Source organism: Balearica regulorum, chromosome 5 (assembly GCF_011004875.1).
Source record: "Balearica regulorum gibbericeps isolate bBalReg1 chromosome 5, bBalReg1.pri, whole genome shotgun sequence".
In the NCBI taxonomy this organism is placed as follows: Eukaryota; Metazoa; Chordata; class Aves; order Gruiformes; family Gruidae; genus Balearica; species Balearica regulorum.
Genome location: NC_046188.1, coordinates 71,421,439 through 71,435,996, shown reverse-complemented (window position 1 = coordinate 71,435,996; position 14,558 = coordinate 71,421,439). Strand labels below are relative to the sequence as shown.

The 14,558-nt window shown below is 58.0% G+C and overlaps 1 protein-coding gene across 1 annotated transcript; it reads left to right on the top strand.

Moving 5' to 3' along the window:
* Positions 1-11,350: 11,350 nt before the first annotated feature.
* Positions 11,351-14,320, top strand: MPEG1 (macrophage expressed 1). The gene has a single exon (XM_010313655.2). It carries the CDS (start codon positions 11,394-11,396, stop codon positions 13,554-13,556), a length of 2,163 nt encoding a protein of 720 aa, XP_010311957.2. The 5' UTR covers positions 11,351-11,393; the 3' UTR covers positions 13,557-14,320.
* Positions 14,321-14,558: the final 238 nt, after the last annotated feature.

The window sequence follows — 14,558 nt, the reverse complement described above, 5'->3', positions numbered from 1 at the left end:
ACCAAAGAGGGAGACGAGGACTGGGCAGAGGGGAGAGAAAGACAGGGGCGAGGAGCAGAGACACAAAGGTGCCAGGAAAAGGACAGTCAGATGGTCCAAGAAACAGGGTCGGGGAGCAGGACAAAAGCACAAAGAAAAAGGAGAGCCTAAGGAAGGAAGGATAAAGACGGGACAGGGAACGGGGACGTACGCAGCGAAACAAAAGTAGAACAGAGAAGAGGGGACGGGGATGGAGGAATGCAGAGAGAGATGCAGGCTGGTGGTACACAGAGATAGCGAAGGTAAGCAAACACAGCGACAGGCAGGAGGACCTGGTTCTGACGACCCGTCGCTCCCGGTGTCGCTTCCACGGCCTCAAAAAGCGCCACACGCCACACGCCACAGGAACGGGAGAGTGAAAGCAAAGGCACGGGAAGCTTTTTCAAAAGAAAAGAAACGCTCTTAGTCATTTGCCTGAGAATCACAGCTTACAGTTACTCCATGTCTTCCGGCCTCACAGGATGAGGCAGAGGGACAGCTGATTCCGTCTCCGCTTCATCTCTGGATGGAGCTTCTCTCGTATCTGTGGCAAAAGGAAAAAAAAAAAAAAAAAAAAAAAAAAAGGCAAGCTATTATAAGACGACAGTCCTTGCACAAAGCCACGTGAAGTGAATTCTCTGGTACGATAAGCTCAGGAAGATTTCATAGAGTATCTCTGGTCGGAAGGGACCCATCAGGATCACCGAGCCCAAGCCCCTGCTCCTCGCAGGACTACCGAAAACTAAGCCGTGCGACTAAGAGCATCGTCCGGACCCTGCTCGAACTCCTGACGGGCTCGGTGGCTGCGACCGCTTCCCTGGGGAGCCTGTTCCGTGACTGACTGCCCTCTCAGTGAAAAAGCCTTTTCCCAACGTCCAGTCTGAACTTCCCCTGACGCAGCTTCGTCCCGTTTCCGTGGGCCCTGTCGCTGGTCCCCCGAGAGAGCGGAGGTCAGCGCCTCCCCCTCCGCCGTCCCCCTCGAGGAAGGCGCAGACTGCGAGGAGGTCACCTCTCAGCCTTCTCGTCTCCAAGCCGAACGAACCAAGCGACCTCAGCCGCTCCCCCGAAGTCTCGCCTCGGAGACCTCTCGCCATCTCGGTCGCCCTCCTCCGCACACGCTCCAAGAGCGTCGTTCTGTGGCACCGCTCTCACCTGGAACCTAACGCTGCACGTAGCTCAGCTGAGCGGAAAGGAAACGACAGGCTAAAGGGACAAAGACGCGATTTAAGGCATCTGCAACGACGGCAGGTGCCTGTCCGTAGCCCCTCTATTTCACAGCGCTCCTGCGTATCAAAGGAAGAGCGCGAGAACAGACAAGATACACAGCCTGGCCGCGTAACCCTTGGGGGAGGACGGCGAAAGGAGAGAAGATCCAGAAAGAGGAAGCGGCTGGTCCTTCACTTTTGGTAACAGAATTAACATCAACATACTTCACCTCCACGTCCCTTCCCTTTGAAATTGAAAACGCCACCCAATTCTCTGCCACTGTTGACCACCGACACTTGTAAATTTCTAGCCAGACACCTCAGAAAAACAAAGTTTCAAGTCCCCGGCTAGGGGAAGAAACCAGGCAAGCGCCGCCATTCCCTCCCCCGATAACGCTAGCAAAAAAAACAGCCGCGGGGGGGGGGGCGCGAGCGTTCCTCCGAAAGAAAAATCGGGTGAGAAACCGCAATTTTCTTTTCAGCTTGCCTACAAGACAGATGTCTTTGGAGTTGTTTCTGCCACAGATGCTACAAAACGTGTCAACTGCACAAAGAGTAAAGTTTTGCAACTGATCTACGAGTCGGTACCAAAAGCTACCTAAAGCAGTACACAAAGTCCCATTCGTCAACAACTCTCTGACCCTGTTTCATATTCAAAAGAAGAAAAAAAAAAAAAAGTCATGCCAATCACACAGACAAGCCCGGGAACCCTCAACGTGAGAATCTTTCCGTTCAGCTGGAGGCAGAACAAGTACTTACCACGTGCATCCTCACCTGGCTCTCCCCTGCTAGCAGAGCAGCACGCCAATACCGTCCGGTCCACGCTGCGGTACGCCTAGCCGCTTCTGCGTATTTACCGCCACCCGACTTGATGCTCTCACAAAGAGATCGACGAAAAAGCCACCCTTTCTTTGAAAAAATAAAAACCAGAAACACACCGTAAGGAACGGTAGGCGAACGTATTTCTAAGTCATAACCCACAGTTTGCAATCAATCAGACCGAGGGCAGCTCGGACGATGCGGTACGCTCCTCAAACACCTTTCGCACCCGGAATAACAGACGTACTCCTTTACCACGGGACAAATCCGGCACAGGGACAAATTTCAGGCTGTTTTTGTCACACGACCGTTCTTGCGCACCAGCCAGTGGGTTCAGAATTAAGGACGGGACGAGCTAAACGCCCACACAAGCCTCATAGCCATAAGAAACTATTAAAAATAGAAAAAAAAACTTCCACGTTTTAGATCGCGTTGCCTTAGGGACCGCCTCCTTCAAAGTCTGCCAGGGGGCGGGGGCGCGCGCACGCACGCGTGCGAGGCGTGGAAATCGGTCACAGAATTCGGTTGCCTAACGGGAGGCGGCCCTTCTCCTCGCAAGGCAAACGTTTCAAAACATCGCGCGCTTTTTTCCGACCTTTCCCTGGGGGTCCACGCGATGCTAAATTAAATATTCTGCAAGTAACCGAGCAGGAGATGGAAAGTAAGCTAAGATGCTCTCTGCCGTACAACTTTTGTTCGAGATTGTCCCCGAGGGAATCGCACAAAGCCCACGATTGCTGAACCGGTACGTCGGAGGCCCTACGGGAAACGGCGCCGACGTTTCGCCGAGCTCTTCTCCTGTCAAGAAGGGGACCTTTTCTACGGTACCCCTACTGGCGTTCTGCCTACTTTCGGCTCGTTCTGGCAGGTCAGCTTCCAGAGAAGCCCTGAGATTTCAAACCGCCGAGCAACATTCACGAGTCTTACTCTCTGTCTATGGGGAATTTCCGCGAATCAGAACGCTCCTTAGAGCGACACTCCGGGTCTGTGTCACTGCAAACCAAATAGCTAAGCCACGGACCGGGCGTCCGTCGAAAAATTACTTGAAAAGATTGAATTTAAAAGACAAGCACGGTACTCGCTTTTCTGAAATTTCTTCCAGCAGTGCCGTCAATTTAGCGGGCAAACCCAGCTGTCGAAATTCCGCTGCAACGGAGCCAGCGGGAACGTGTCCGTGCCGCTATTCCCTGGCCACAGAGCCTTCCGCTCCACCCGTTACTGGGAACGTACAGAGCGTCGGAAGAACGTACAGAGCGTCGTCTGCAGAGAAGCAGAGTTGAAAGACGGGGACCGGGAGACGGACAGAGAGGGAAGGAGAAAGGAACGAAGGGACGGGCTGCGGGGCAGACAGGGAGGAAGGAAGAGAGAACGAAAGAGGGACAGGGAGCCAGAGAAACCGCGACGGGGAAAGAAAAAGGTACCGACGGGCTAGGGGGCAGAGAGGGGAGGCTTTAGAAAAAACAGGGACGGGGAGCAAGACAGAGCGAGAGGGAGAAAGGGCACCGTGGCGACGGGGGACGGGACAGAGAGGCAGGCCTTCAAAATGAGGGGCAGGGAACAGGCTCAAGAGGGACGGAGAAAGAGAGAGACTCACGACGACTCGCTACAGAGCCGAGAAGGAAGACCTCGAACAACGGGAACGAGGAGCCGGACAGAGCGAGCCAGAGAGGGCAGAAATACCGACGGGCTACAGGACCGAGGGGGAGGAACGCAAAACCAGCGGCTGGGGGGCCAGACAGAGAGAGAGGGAGAGAGAGAGAGAGAGAAGGAAACAAGAGCCACGGGCTACAGGGCAGAGAGAGCCAGGACCTAAAAAAAGGTGGGGACAGGCAGCCCGTCAGAGCGAGATGGAAGAAGAACGTACAGGGGAGCAGAAAGCAAAGCAAAAAACCCCACAGCGGGGCGGGAAAGCGAGGGGGGCAGAGGAGGGCCCGCGACGCAGAAGAGAGGCGACGGGGCCCCGCGGAGCCCAGCACTCACCGCAGCTCCGGCTCTGGGCGCTGCCGGGAGAGCTTGCCGGCGCAGACCCTTCTTTCCCCTGCTCTCCGCCTTTCCTTTGCCGTTACTCCGGTCGCTTGGCTGTCCTCCGCCTCAGAGGATACACGGGTGTCTTCTTAGAGCTCCGAGGAGACGAGTCTTCCTAGACGAGCGGCCTCCCTCCCTCGCACACGGCCGCGCCGTGCTTTGGGTTACGCGTACCGACCGACCCTGCGGTGCCCGTTGGCAGCCCGACCTGCCGCGGAGCACGACGAGGGATCTTTCCTCAGCCGGCGAGGCAGGCTCGCTCTTGCCTGCAGCGGGAGGCAGCTGCCGGCCGCAGAGCCTTCCATCTCTTCCTCTTCTTCCCCTTGCTCTGGCCGTTCCAGCTTCCCTTAGGGCAGCTCCCGTCCACGGCCGGTAAGCGCTCCGCCGCCTCTCCCTTTTCGCCGCCACGCCACCAGGAGAGCCAGGCCAGGCACGGACGACCCCCGCGAGCGCGAGGCGGGGGCAGTCAACGGCATCCCCAAAGGAGGAACAGGCAACCGCGTCCTCAGCGCGGCCTGGCAGAGGGAAAGAAAAAGCAGCGGCCGTTACTACCGCGGGTCGGCCCTGGCCGGAGACCCCCCCCCTCCTTCTGCAGGGGCTTCCGCAGACGCCGCTCTTTCCCCGCGCTGCTGCCGCCGGCACCCCCGTTCAGGAAGAAAGCGGCACAGGCGAGGGCCAGCTTGCCGCCTTGGCGCCAGGGCTTGGGGGCGGCCTGGGGCTGCCGGACAGGCTTCAGGAGAGGTGCTGGAATTGGGAGCTGCTGCACAAGCTGAGCGGGGCCGGGGGAGGCTCAGGGGGAGCTCCGGCGAGTCGGGGAGACGCCCAGCGCCTGCGCCTGGCAGGCTGTCCGCCTTCTTGCCCCCCCCCCTTCCCCGTCAGCTCCCGGGACACTCTCTGGGGCTGCCGCAGCGGGCGGCTGGAACCTTCCCTTCCCGTCCCGTCCCGTGCCGTCCCGCCACCCCCGGGCTGCCAGCGGGCACGAGAACAGCCTGCACCCGCCGCCGGGGCTCGCTCACCTCACCTCACCTCACCGCTGAGCCCGGCCCTCAGCCGCCGCCGGGACCGGCGCCCAGCGTGCCGCCATGCTGCTGCCGCGCACCGCGCATGCGCCGGGCGGCGCCGGCGCGCCGGAGGGGCCAGAGCCGGCGCGTGACCGCCGGGCTGCAGTACCGCACTGCGGCCACCAGGCGGCAGCAGCGAAGGCGGCGCTGCTGCGCCCCTGGACGGTGCCGGCGCTGCAGTCCGGCGCTTCGGCTCCGGGCAGGCGGCGGCGGCGGCGGCAGCACCAGCGGCAGCGGCCAGCTCCCGGCCGGCGGCACGCGCCCGGGGCAGCAGCGGCGCTGCAGTTCGAGCGCCCGCCGGCACCGCGCCCGTCGGGGGGCAGAGGCGTTTCCTTAGCGGGAAGCAGCAAGGAGCGCCCCGGCGGCGGCGGCGGCGGCAGCGCCCCGCGGGCGCTGCAACGTCGCAATGCCGTTACCGGCGGGCGGCAACGTGGAGCGCGGCAGCGCCTACCCGCAGTCGGGTCGCCGGGCGGCAGGATCCCGCTCCCCTGCAGTACCGAAATTTCATCACCAGGCGGCAGCACCGAGCTGACAGCGGCTCTGTACTGCGCATGCGCCGCTCTCTGCCTGCAGTACCGCCATTTGGTCACCAGGCGGCAGCGGCGCTTTGCCTGGGGTTCCCCTCCGCACAAAGGAATCCCTGCTGTCCTGTCTGCGGTCACGCTTTGGGGAAGTCTGCACACCCCAGCCCTCCTGCTGGGCCAGGCCGGGAGCAGCTGTGTGTGACCCGGGAACCTCGCGGGGATGGGGCAAGGTCCCGGCTGGCAAGTCTCGAAGGGCTTGGCCTTGTTGAAGCACCGCTTGTTGCTGCAACAACTACACTAGCACGGGCACGGCCCCCAGCTGCATTTCCAGTCCTGTCCTTGCCACGTGAATCTTCAGGGCTGAACAGGCTCTGCTGCCACGCATGGGTCCAAGGGAGTGGGTGGACCCCAGCTGCATGGAGGATCCTCCATCCAGAGTCTCTCAGGCTCTCTGAAAGATTGAGGCTCTTGGGGGAGACGGAGGAGCTGCAGCCATGGCAGGGCAGGTGGCCCCACTCCACCAGCTCCTCCAGGTCCTGCCCCGCCACCTGCCAGGTCCCTGGGGTCCAGCATGGCTGAGGAGCCCGGTCCTGGTGAAGCCCTGGTCCCAGCCCACGCTGACAGCAACAGCTACTGCAGCTCCTGGGCAGCCTCACTGCAGTGGGTGCAGCCAGGGCTGCAGCACCAGGATGCACACAGGGGGCCCGCAGGACCACCTGCCTGCCGCTCACCACCTGCAAATCAGGGAGGGCTTGCCTGAGCTGTGGGGGGCCGGGGACACCCCAGGAATCACCCACCCTGGCTGCTCCACACCAGGGCTAGGCTGCTCTGAGAGGCCCTGCCCTGGGGACGCACCCACAGACCCCAGGGTGGACCCACAGGGGACTTACCTGGCTCAGCTGCCACCACTATCTCCAGTGTTGCCAGCTCCAGCCATTATCCTGTGGGCACAAAAGTGCAGCACAGCCCCCACCCTGGAGCGGCCCCCCTGGCCCCAAGCAGCCCTGCACCTGTTGGCAACAGCCGGTGGCAAGCAGAATGGCCCCAGCAGCCAGGAGCAGGATGCCGAGGCTGAGAAAGCTGCCATTGTTCATCCTGCAGAGTCCGACACGCTCACACAGGCAAGTGTGGGATGGTGGCAAGTGTTTTATAATGACCGTACTGCAAGGTCACAGCCCTGTGGGTAGGAACACCTCAGTGTCACACCAGTACTCACCCCTGCTGTGGGTACCAGCAGCGAAGCCACCCAGCACAGGGGCCCCAGGGCTTTGGGCATCCTGCTGCCACACACTGGCAGCTTCCCATCCCCACGAGCGGGTTGGGGATCCTAGTCCCAGAATCACAGCCTGGCTGAGATTGGCAAGGAACAGCCTAGTCTAGCCCTCCCTGCTCAAGCTGGGTCACCTGGAGCCAGGACCACATCCAGTTGGCTTTTGAGTATCTCCAAGGAGTGAAACTCCATAAGGCTCCCCGGACAGCCTGTGCCAGCACTCGGTCACCCTCGCAGTGGAAAAGGGTTTCCTCATGTTCACGTAGAGTTTCCTGCGTTTTAGTCTGTGCCCGTTGCAACATTTGATTTTTCCTCAAGTGCGGTGTTTGAGCTTGGGCAGGACAGGGTGCCCCTTCCAGGTGCTCCTCCATCCAGGGTCAGAGAGATGTCACTCAGGCACTCCAGGCAGGCTGAGGCTCAGCTCCAGCTCTGTTGTTAATGTATCATCACTAATCTAAATACAAAAGAAAATACAGACAGTTTTGGTGGCTTCTGTCAGGGAGCAGCAAAGACCAGCTGCTGCCCAAAGAATGGGGATGGCCAGGAGGCACCCCAGCACAGGCAGTACCCTCACCAGTAGGGTACAGTCCCATGGGACCCCAGCATAGTGGGCAGAGCCAGGGCTGGTAACTGGGTCCATCGACAGCCACAGCCACAGCAAGCAATGAACCAAGTCCATCGGGAACGTGGGGCTGGGGGTAAGCTACAACATATATCCAAGGGGTCCATCCAGGAGAGGAGCTGCCTACAGCACAGGCCCAAGGCATCCGTCCAGGAGACAAGGCTGCAGAGCAGCACAGCTACAACAGAACTCAGCGGACAGAGGGCTCAGGGCTGAGCACGATTGGGATTCCTGTGGCTGTGGGTTTGGGGCCAGGTGAGGCTGCTCAGGGAAATTAAAGCCTGTTAATGCCCTCCAGGCCGTGACAACTTTAAAATAAGTCTAAAAGTCAGTTTACATTGAATAAGCTCATTTATTGCTCCCTTTCAATAAAGCAAGTGAGCTTACAGAAAATGGTGCTGTTCCAGCCACTCCGGAGCTAGATGACTATTATACAGGGAAACACAATTTGAAGTTATCCTTCCTGAGATCTTCATGGCTTTAGAGCTACTTCCCTATGCTCAAAAAAAACACTCAGAGAGAAAAAGCATATATTATATGCAACCAGAAATAATGCTGGTGACTACTTCACTGAGAAAAATAGTTTTTGATCAACACGAAGAAAAATGAAATGCACTTAGGCACAATTGTCCAGTATTGATCACACACCCATAAAAACAGGATTCAGGCTCTGAGCAAGCCCTGCCTCATGAGTGGCAGAATCACCCAGTGATTCCTGCCTGGTTTCTCCTTCCTTCTTCTCCAAAGCTGGGAAAGCCCCTGTAAAGCCAAGTAAGTAAAGCTGTAGAACAGCCACAGTCAATACCTTTTCAAGAAACATTCTCCAAAAGAACATGCTAGAGGTATCTGTGCTTCTTACCTGCCACGAGTGCCTGCAGCAGCCACGTCATCACCACCAGGCTGACACACAGAGCTTGCTGTGGGGTGGGGATGTTATAGGACTCATTAAATGGTGGCACTCACCTGCAATTAGACTCCCTGGGAAATGTCCTCACAAAGGGGACAATTAGCATGCCTCTAATTGCCCCCACTCCCTCTGGTCCTGTAAGAGTATTGCTAAAATTTTGGTTTTACTCTACCCAGGAAAAAGACAGCCTGTAAGTGTTGAAAGACTGTTTTCTACACCGTTGATGCCAGGGGTTGCACAAGCAACATGGGACAGAAAGAGGAAAAAAAAACAAAACAAACCAAACAAACACCAAACCAGTGAGGTTAAATGATGTTAATTTAAGAGCAACTCAAAGCAGTGGTCTGCATCAGGTGGGGCAGGGAACAGGAATAGCCAAAGCTGGCTTTGGGTGCATGGAGGTCAGGCAGGACATGCTTACTCCTCCCACCTGGCCTTGCCATCCCCGAGTGCGTGGTGGCCGCTGGTCCCAGTGGTTATGGTGAAACTGCCCCAAGGGGCCTCCTGGGCTCCCTGCCGCTTTTGCAGCTCTCTGCTGGGGAATGACCTGACCCTGTCAAGATGGTCTACAGAGCCCTAAAAATGTCAGGAGATCACTTGTAGAAAAACAGGTTGTGGCTGACTTTCAGGAGAAAGTGCTGTTCTGCCTGAAGGTTCTTTGAGTTTGGATGTCTCTAGGAGGCAGGTCTTGACATTGGATCAAATCACCGTCTGTCCTGGTTTCAGCTGAGATAGAGTTAATTTTCCTTCTAGTAGCTAGTATAGTGCTGAGTTTTGGATTTAGTATGAGAATAATGTTGATAACACACTGATGTTTTTAGTTGTTGCCAAGCAGTCAAGGACTTTTCAGCTTCTCACACTGCCCTGCTAATGAGAAGGTGGGGGCACCCAGGAAGCTGCGAGGGGACACGGCCAGGACAGCTGTCCCAAACTGGCCAAAGGGATATTCCATACCATATGACGTCATGCTCCGTATATAACTGGGGGTGGGCTGGGAGGCAGTTTGGCTCAAGAACTAGCTGAGTATTGGCTTCACTTGGTGAGCAATTGTGCTGTGTATCACTTGTTTTTTATATTCTTTATTATTTTTATTATTATTGTCTTCTTTTTCTGTCCTATTAAATTGTCTTTATCTCAACCCACAAGTTTTACCTCTTTTTTTTTCTTTCCAATTCTCTCTCCCATCCCACTGAGGCGGGGAGCGAGCCAACAGCTGTGTGGTGGTTTTAGCTGCCTGCCGGGTTAAACCATGACACCATCTTAATGCAGCGATGCTAATTAAAGCAAGCAGCCATGCTTACAACCACTCAAGTCATACCTGCATCTGCATGGCCCCAGTTCCTACTTTGTCTCCTTCATTTACCAGCACACATGCTGGGCACAGAGCTTGCAAAATTGCTCAGTCCTGCTTTCTCTGCAGAAATCCACAAATTGGGCCACATCCTCTACCAACTGCTAATAGTCACAGCCGGAACAAAACTGAAAAACCCCACTTGGTTCATTTTGATGGCTTTGGAGCTCACATTTCGCCGCTTCTCATTGTGACAAGATTCTGCAAGCTTTCCCTAAAAATAAAACCTCAATGAGGACAAAAGAGTTGTTTCTTGTAAAAGTATCCCCCTCCCCTTTCGTGAAACCCACGGATAGATTTTGGGTGAGGCGGCCTCACAGCCCGCTCTGAAATGCAGATGGCTCCAGGTTGGTGTGGGAGCCTCCAGCAAGGGGCTCCCTACACCAGGGTATTCCAGCACTCTGGGGCCCAAGCCCCACACCGGGGACAGCGAGGCCATCCCCGATGGCATATCCATTCCCCACTCCCAGCGTTATCCTGGCAAAAGCGCACATGCATCTACGATGTCCCTCCTCCATCACAGCTCTCGCTTCAGCCTTGTCCCATGCCAGAACCGTCCTGAGAAGAGGAACTAACCAACAAAAATAGGGGAAGTGAGCCTCTCCATATGGAAAGAGTCACAGCTTTCACAGCAGAAGCTGCTTTAACCGTTTATTCCCCAAAACATGCAGCAGCTGCCCGGTGCCACCGAACCCGGGGCCCAGCCACGTGCCAGCGTCCCTGGGCAGAGCCAGCTCAGTACCACCGGGATCAGCTTCCTGTGGCTCAGCAGTCCTGAGCAGGAGGTGCTTTTCCCAGCTGGAGACACTGCAGAGCTGGGGGAAGGACAGGGATGGTGTAGAGGAGGCTGCAGAGGGCCCTAAAGTAGATGTTGGTACAGGGGTGGAGGAAACACACCTCTGCCGTGGGCTGGCCCCCATGGAGGGATTCTCCAAACCCACCAGTGCCTGCCCCAGGGTCTCAGGCAGCCTCTTCCCCGAGAGAGAAGGGATACAAGCACTGCACTGTTCCCCACACTGAAACCACACTGCACCATCTCCCCGCTTCCTCTCCTCGCCTCTGTCGCGGAGGAAAGCCTTGGAGTCAGCAGCAGAGCCCATGCAGCCAGGGCCAGACCTCTCCCCGTCATGTGAGCAGGAGCCCAAGGCCGTGGGGCTGGGGACAGGTCCCCTGCACGGCACGAAGGAGCCAGGATTACCCAGAGGCGGGGGGGGGCAGGTTCATCTGGAGGAGTCACCCAAGCACTGGCCAAGGGAGATTCACACAGTGAAAGTCCCTGGGCACAGTGAAGAGCTGAAGGCGAGATTTCTCCTGGCAGAGCAAGGAGATTTCTCCCCAGCAGAGCAGCTTTCATGTGGAGAGGGAGCTTTCACTACAGGGAGGCAATGAGCTCTGGGCACCTCTGCTTTTGGCTGTCTCAGCTCCACTCAGTCATTTCCCACATTAATCAGTTCTCACTTCTCCTTTCCCTTTTGTTAATCCAACCCCCAAAAGGAGGAACCACCCAGCAGCTGTACCCCCAGCCAGCTCATTTCCCCAGCTCCCACCTCGCTGCTCAGACGTCTGGCGAGGGCCCTGCGCTGGTTCAGCCATGGGCTGGGTGCTGTGGGGGGTCCTGCTCGCCTGGATGTCAGTGGCTTGGGTGAGAGGGGCTGAGCAGTCCCAGCAGCTGTCCTCCTCTGTGGAGTTTCCAGAGTGCAAGAAGGCCCTGAAGCTCCCAAGTCTGGAAGTCTTGCCGGGGGGGGGCTGGGATAACCTCAGGAATTTGGATATGGGCAGAGTCATCAGCCTGAGCTACTCGCTGTGCAAGACCACAGAAGACGGATCTTATATCATCCCAGATGAGATCTTCACTATCCCTCGCAAGCAGAGCAACCTGGACATCAACTCCGAGATCATCGAGTCCTGGAAAGATTACCAAAGCATCACCTCTGCCTCCATCAACCTGGAGCTGTCCCTCTTCTCCTCCATCAACGGCAAGTTCTCCCATGACTTCCACCGGACCAAGACCCACCAAGTGAAAGACCGTGCTGTCACCACCCGAGTGCAAGTCAGGAACCTGGTTTACACTGCCAAGATAGACCCAGGGGCAGTCCTGGACAAGGGCTTCAAAAAACAGCTGCTGACAATTGCCAGCCACCTAGAGAACAACCAGACACGGATGGCTGATTTTCTGGCCGAGGTGCTGGTGCTTAACTATGGCACCCACACCATCACCTCTGTCGATGCCGGAGCCAGCTTGGTGCAGGAGGATCAGATCAAGGCAACCTTCCTGAAGGACAGCTGGGCCATGCGGAGTGCTGTCACTGCCTCAGCTGGCGTGGCCTTCCACAGCATCATCAGTGCGAAAACCGAGGAGTCCCTGGACGTCAGCTCCGGCTTCACCAGGCAGTATCTGGAGAACCGCACCAACTCCAGGGTAGAGAGCATTGGCGGGACCCCATTTTACCCAGGCATTACCCTCAAGACATGGCAGGAGGGGATCAGAAATCAGCTGGTGGCTCTCGACCGCTCAGGGCTGCCCCTGTACTTCTTCATCAACCCCAGTACCCTGCCAGAGCTGCCCACCCCGACAGTGAAGAAGCTGGCCAGGCGAGTGGAGATGGCTATCCGCCGCTACTACACCTTCAACACCTACCCAGGCTGCACCGATGCCACCTCGCCCAACTTCAACTTCCATGCCAATGCCGATGATGGCTCCTGCGAGGGTGCCATGACCAACTTCACCTTCGGGGGAGTCTTCCAGGAGTGTGCCGGCCTGGCTGGCCCTGACACCAACACGCTGTGCCAGGGGCTGGAGCAGAGGAACCCCCTCACTGGCGCTTTCTCTTGCCCCACCACCTACACTCCAGTGCTGCTGGGCACGCAGGAACGGGAGGAAGGCCATAGCCATCTGGAGTGCCACAACAAGTGTATCCTGGGCATCTTCTGCCACCGTGAGTGCCGGGACGTCTTCTGGCTCTCCCGGGTGCAATTCAGCGCCTACTGGTGCGTTATGAGTGGGCCGGTGGCCCCAAGCTCGGGATACCTTTTTGGGGGGCTGTTCAGTGCCCACAGCGCCAACTACATCACCGGTGCCCAGTCCTGCCCCTCGGGGTACTTCCCACTGAAGCTCTTCGACGAGCTGAGGGTGTGTGTGAGCCAGGATTATGAGGGGGGCAGCCAGTATGCGGTGCCCTTTGGGGGCTTCTTCAGCTGTCAGGCAGGGAACCCCTTGGCAGGGCAGCACCAGGGCACTGCCGAGGACCCCCATGCCAAGAGCTGCCCCCCAGGCTTTAGCCAGCACTTGGCGCTCATCAGCGATAGCTGCCAGGTGGAGTACTGTATACAGGCTGGCATCTTCACAGGGGGCTTGCTGCCGCCCGCCCGCCTGCCACCCTTCACCCGGCCCCCCACCAACCTGCCGGCCATCGACACCGTGCTGGTGAGCAGCGGGGATGGGGACAGCACCTGGGTCAGGGATGGGCAGAGCCATGCATGGCGGCTGGCCCGGCCAGAAGAGATCCAGCACGTGGCGGAGACAGTGAGGGGCCGGGGGCTGACGGGGGGCGAGGTGGCTGGTGTCACTGCAGCAGTCCTGGCGGGGCTGGCCACCATCCTGGTGACAGTCTGGTACAGCCGCCGGAGGTACAAGGCGAGGGGGTACCGCGCGATGGGCGAAGGGGACAGCCTGGCCACTGCGAGGCCCGAGGACAGCACTGTGCTGAGCGTGGGTGAGGGGTATCAGCGACAGTCGGAGGAGCTGATGGCGTGAGCATCCCCTCCCCACAGCTGCCAGGCGATGCCTTGTGCGCCAAACCCAGGCAAAGCCCCCTGCCCACCCCCCCCTTTCCAGGGGCAAAGCTGCGCAGCACCACCAGCCCCCTGCCCCTCGCCCCCTGGGGCCAAGGGTCCCTGTCCCCACAAAGGTCCCAGGCTCACCCCTCCATGGGGTGACAAGTGCTCTTGCCCTCCACTGGATCCCCAAGCTCCAGCCTCAAGCACCTGGGAGGCTCCATGGTCCTTCAGACATCCCTCCCTGGCTGTCCTCGAAGGCGAACTCCCAGGGTCAACCCATCATCGGGACCCACGATGATATTGCCCCCGTGAGCCCCTGCACCTCCACAGCTGCATCTCTCCCCTCCAATTAGTCCCAGGGCTCTGCCCCTTCAGAAATCAGCGAGTTTCCCTTCCACTGCAAGCCACGCTCCAGCTGTCCCCCTGCCCTAAAACCAAAAAAGGGGACCCAGGGCCCTTCAGCAAGCCACTGGAGACACTTGAGCACCCAAAGAGAAGGAAATTCTGAGCACAGCCATCTTCTTTGGCCCCCGAGGCTGGCCCCAACAAGCCAGGGAAGCTGTGCAACCCCTCTACCCTTCTCTGACACACAGGAACACCAGCAGGACTCAAGCGCATCCACAGTGGAGACTTGCTACTTGTAAAAACACCGGGTCCAGGTGCACGCTAGGGCCCGACTCGTGGGAAAAGACCCTCAGCCCTCCGAGCCCAGACAGCCCCCCTCCAGCTACTGCAGGCACCCAGGGCCAGCACAGATGGCATTAGCAATGCTTCGCCTTGCGGGAAAGGAGGGAGCGGAGGGGAACCGTGGAGACGTGCGCGGAGTTAGCTACCGATTCCTGCCTGCTGCAACTGGACGGCAACCCCTGTCTCCATGTATATCTATTGGGATAGATATACACACGCATGCAGAGAGGCACGGATCAGTTTTATTTCAGCCAGCAACTAATTGCATAGGCAACACGGCATTAAAAAAAGA

Bases quoted from the DNA above. Each gene is read 5' to 3' on its own strand.
- MPEG1 (XM_010313655.2), top strand. From the start codon at position 11,394: ATGGGCTGGGTGCTGTGGGGGGTCCTGCTCGCCTGGATGTCAGTGGCT.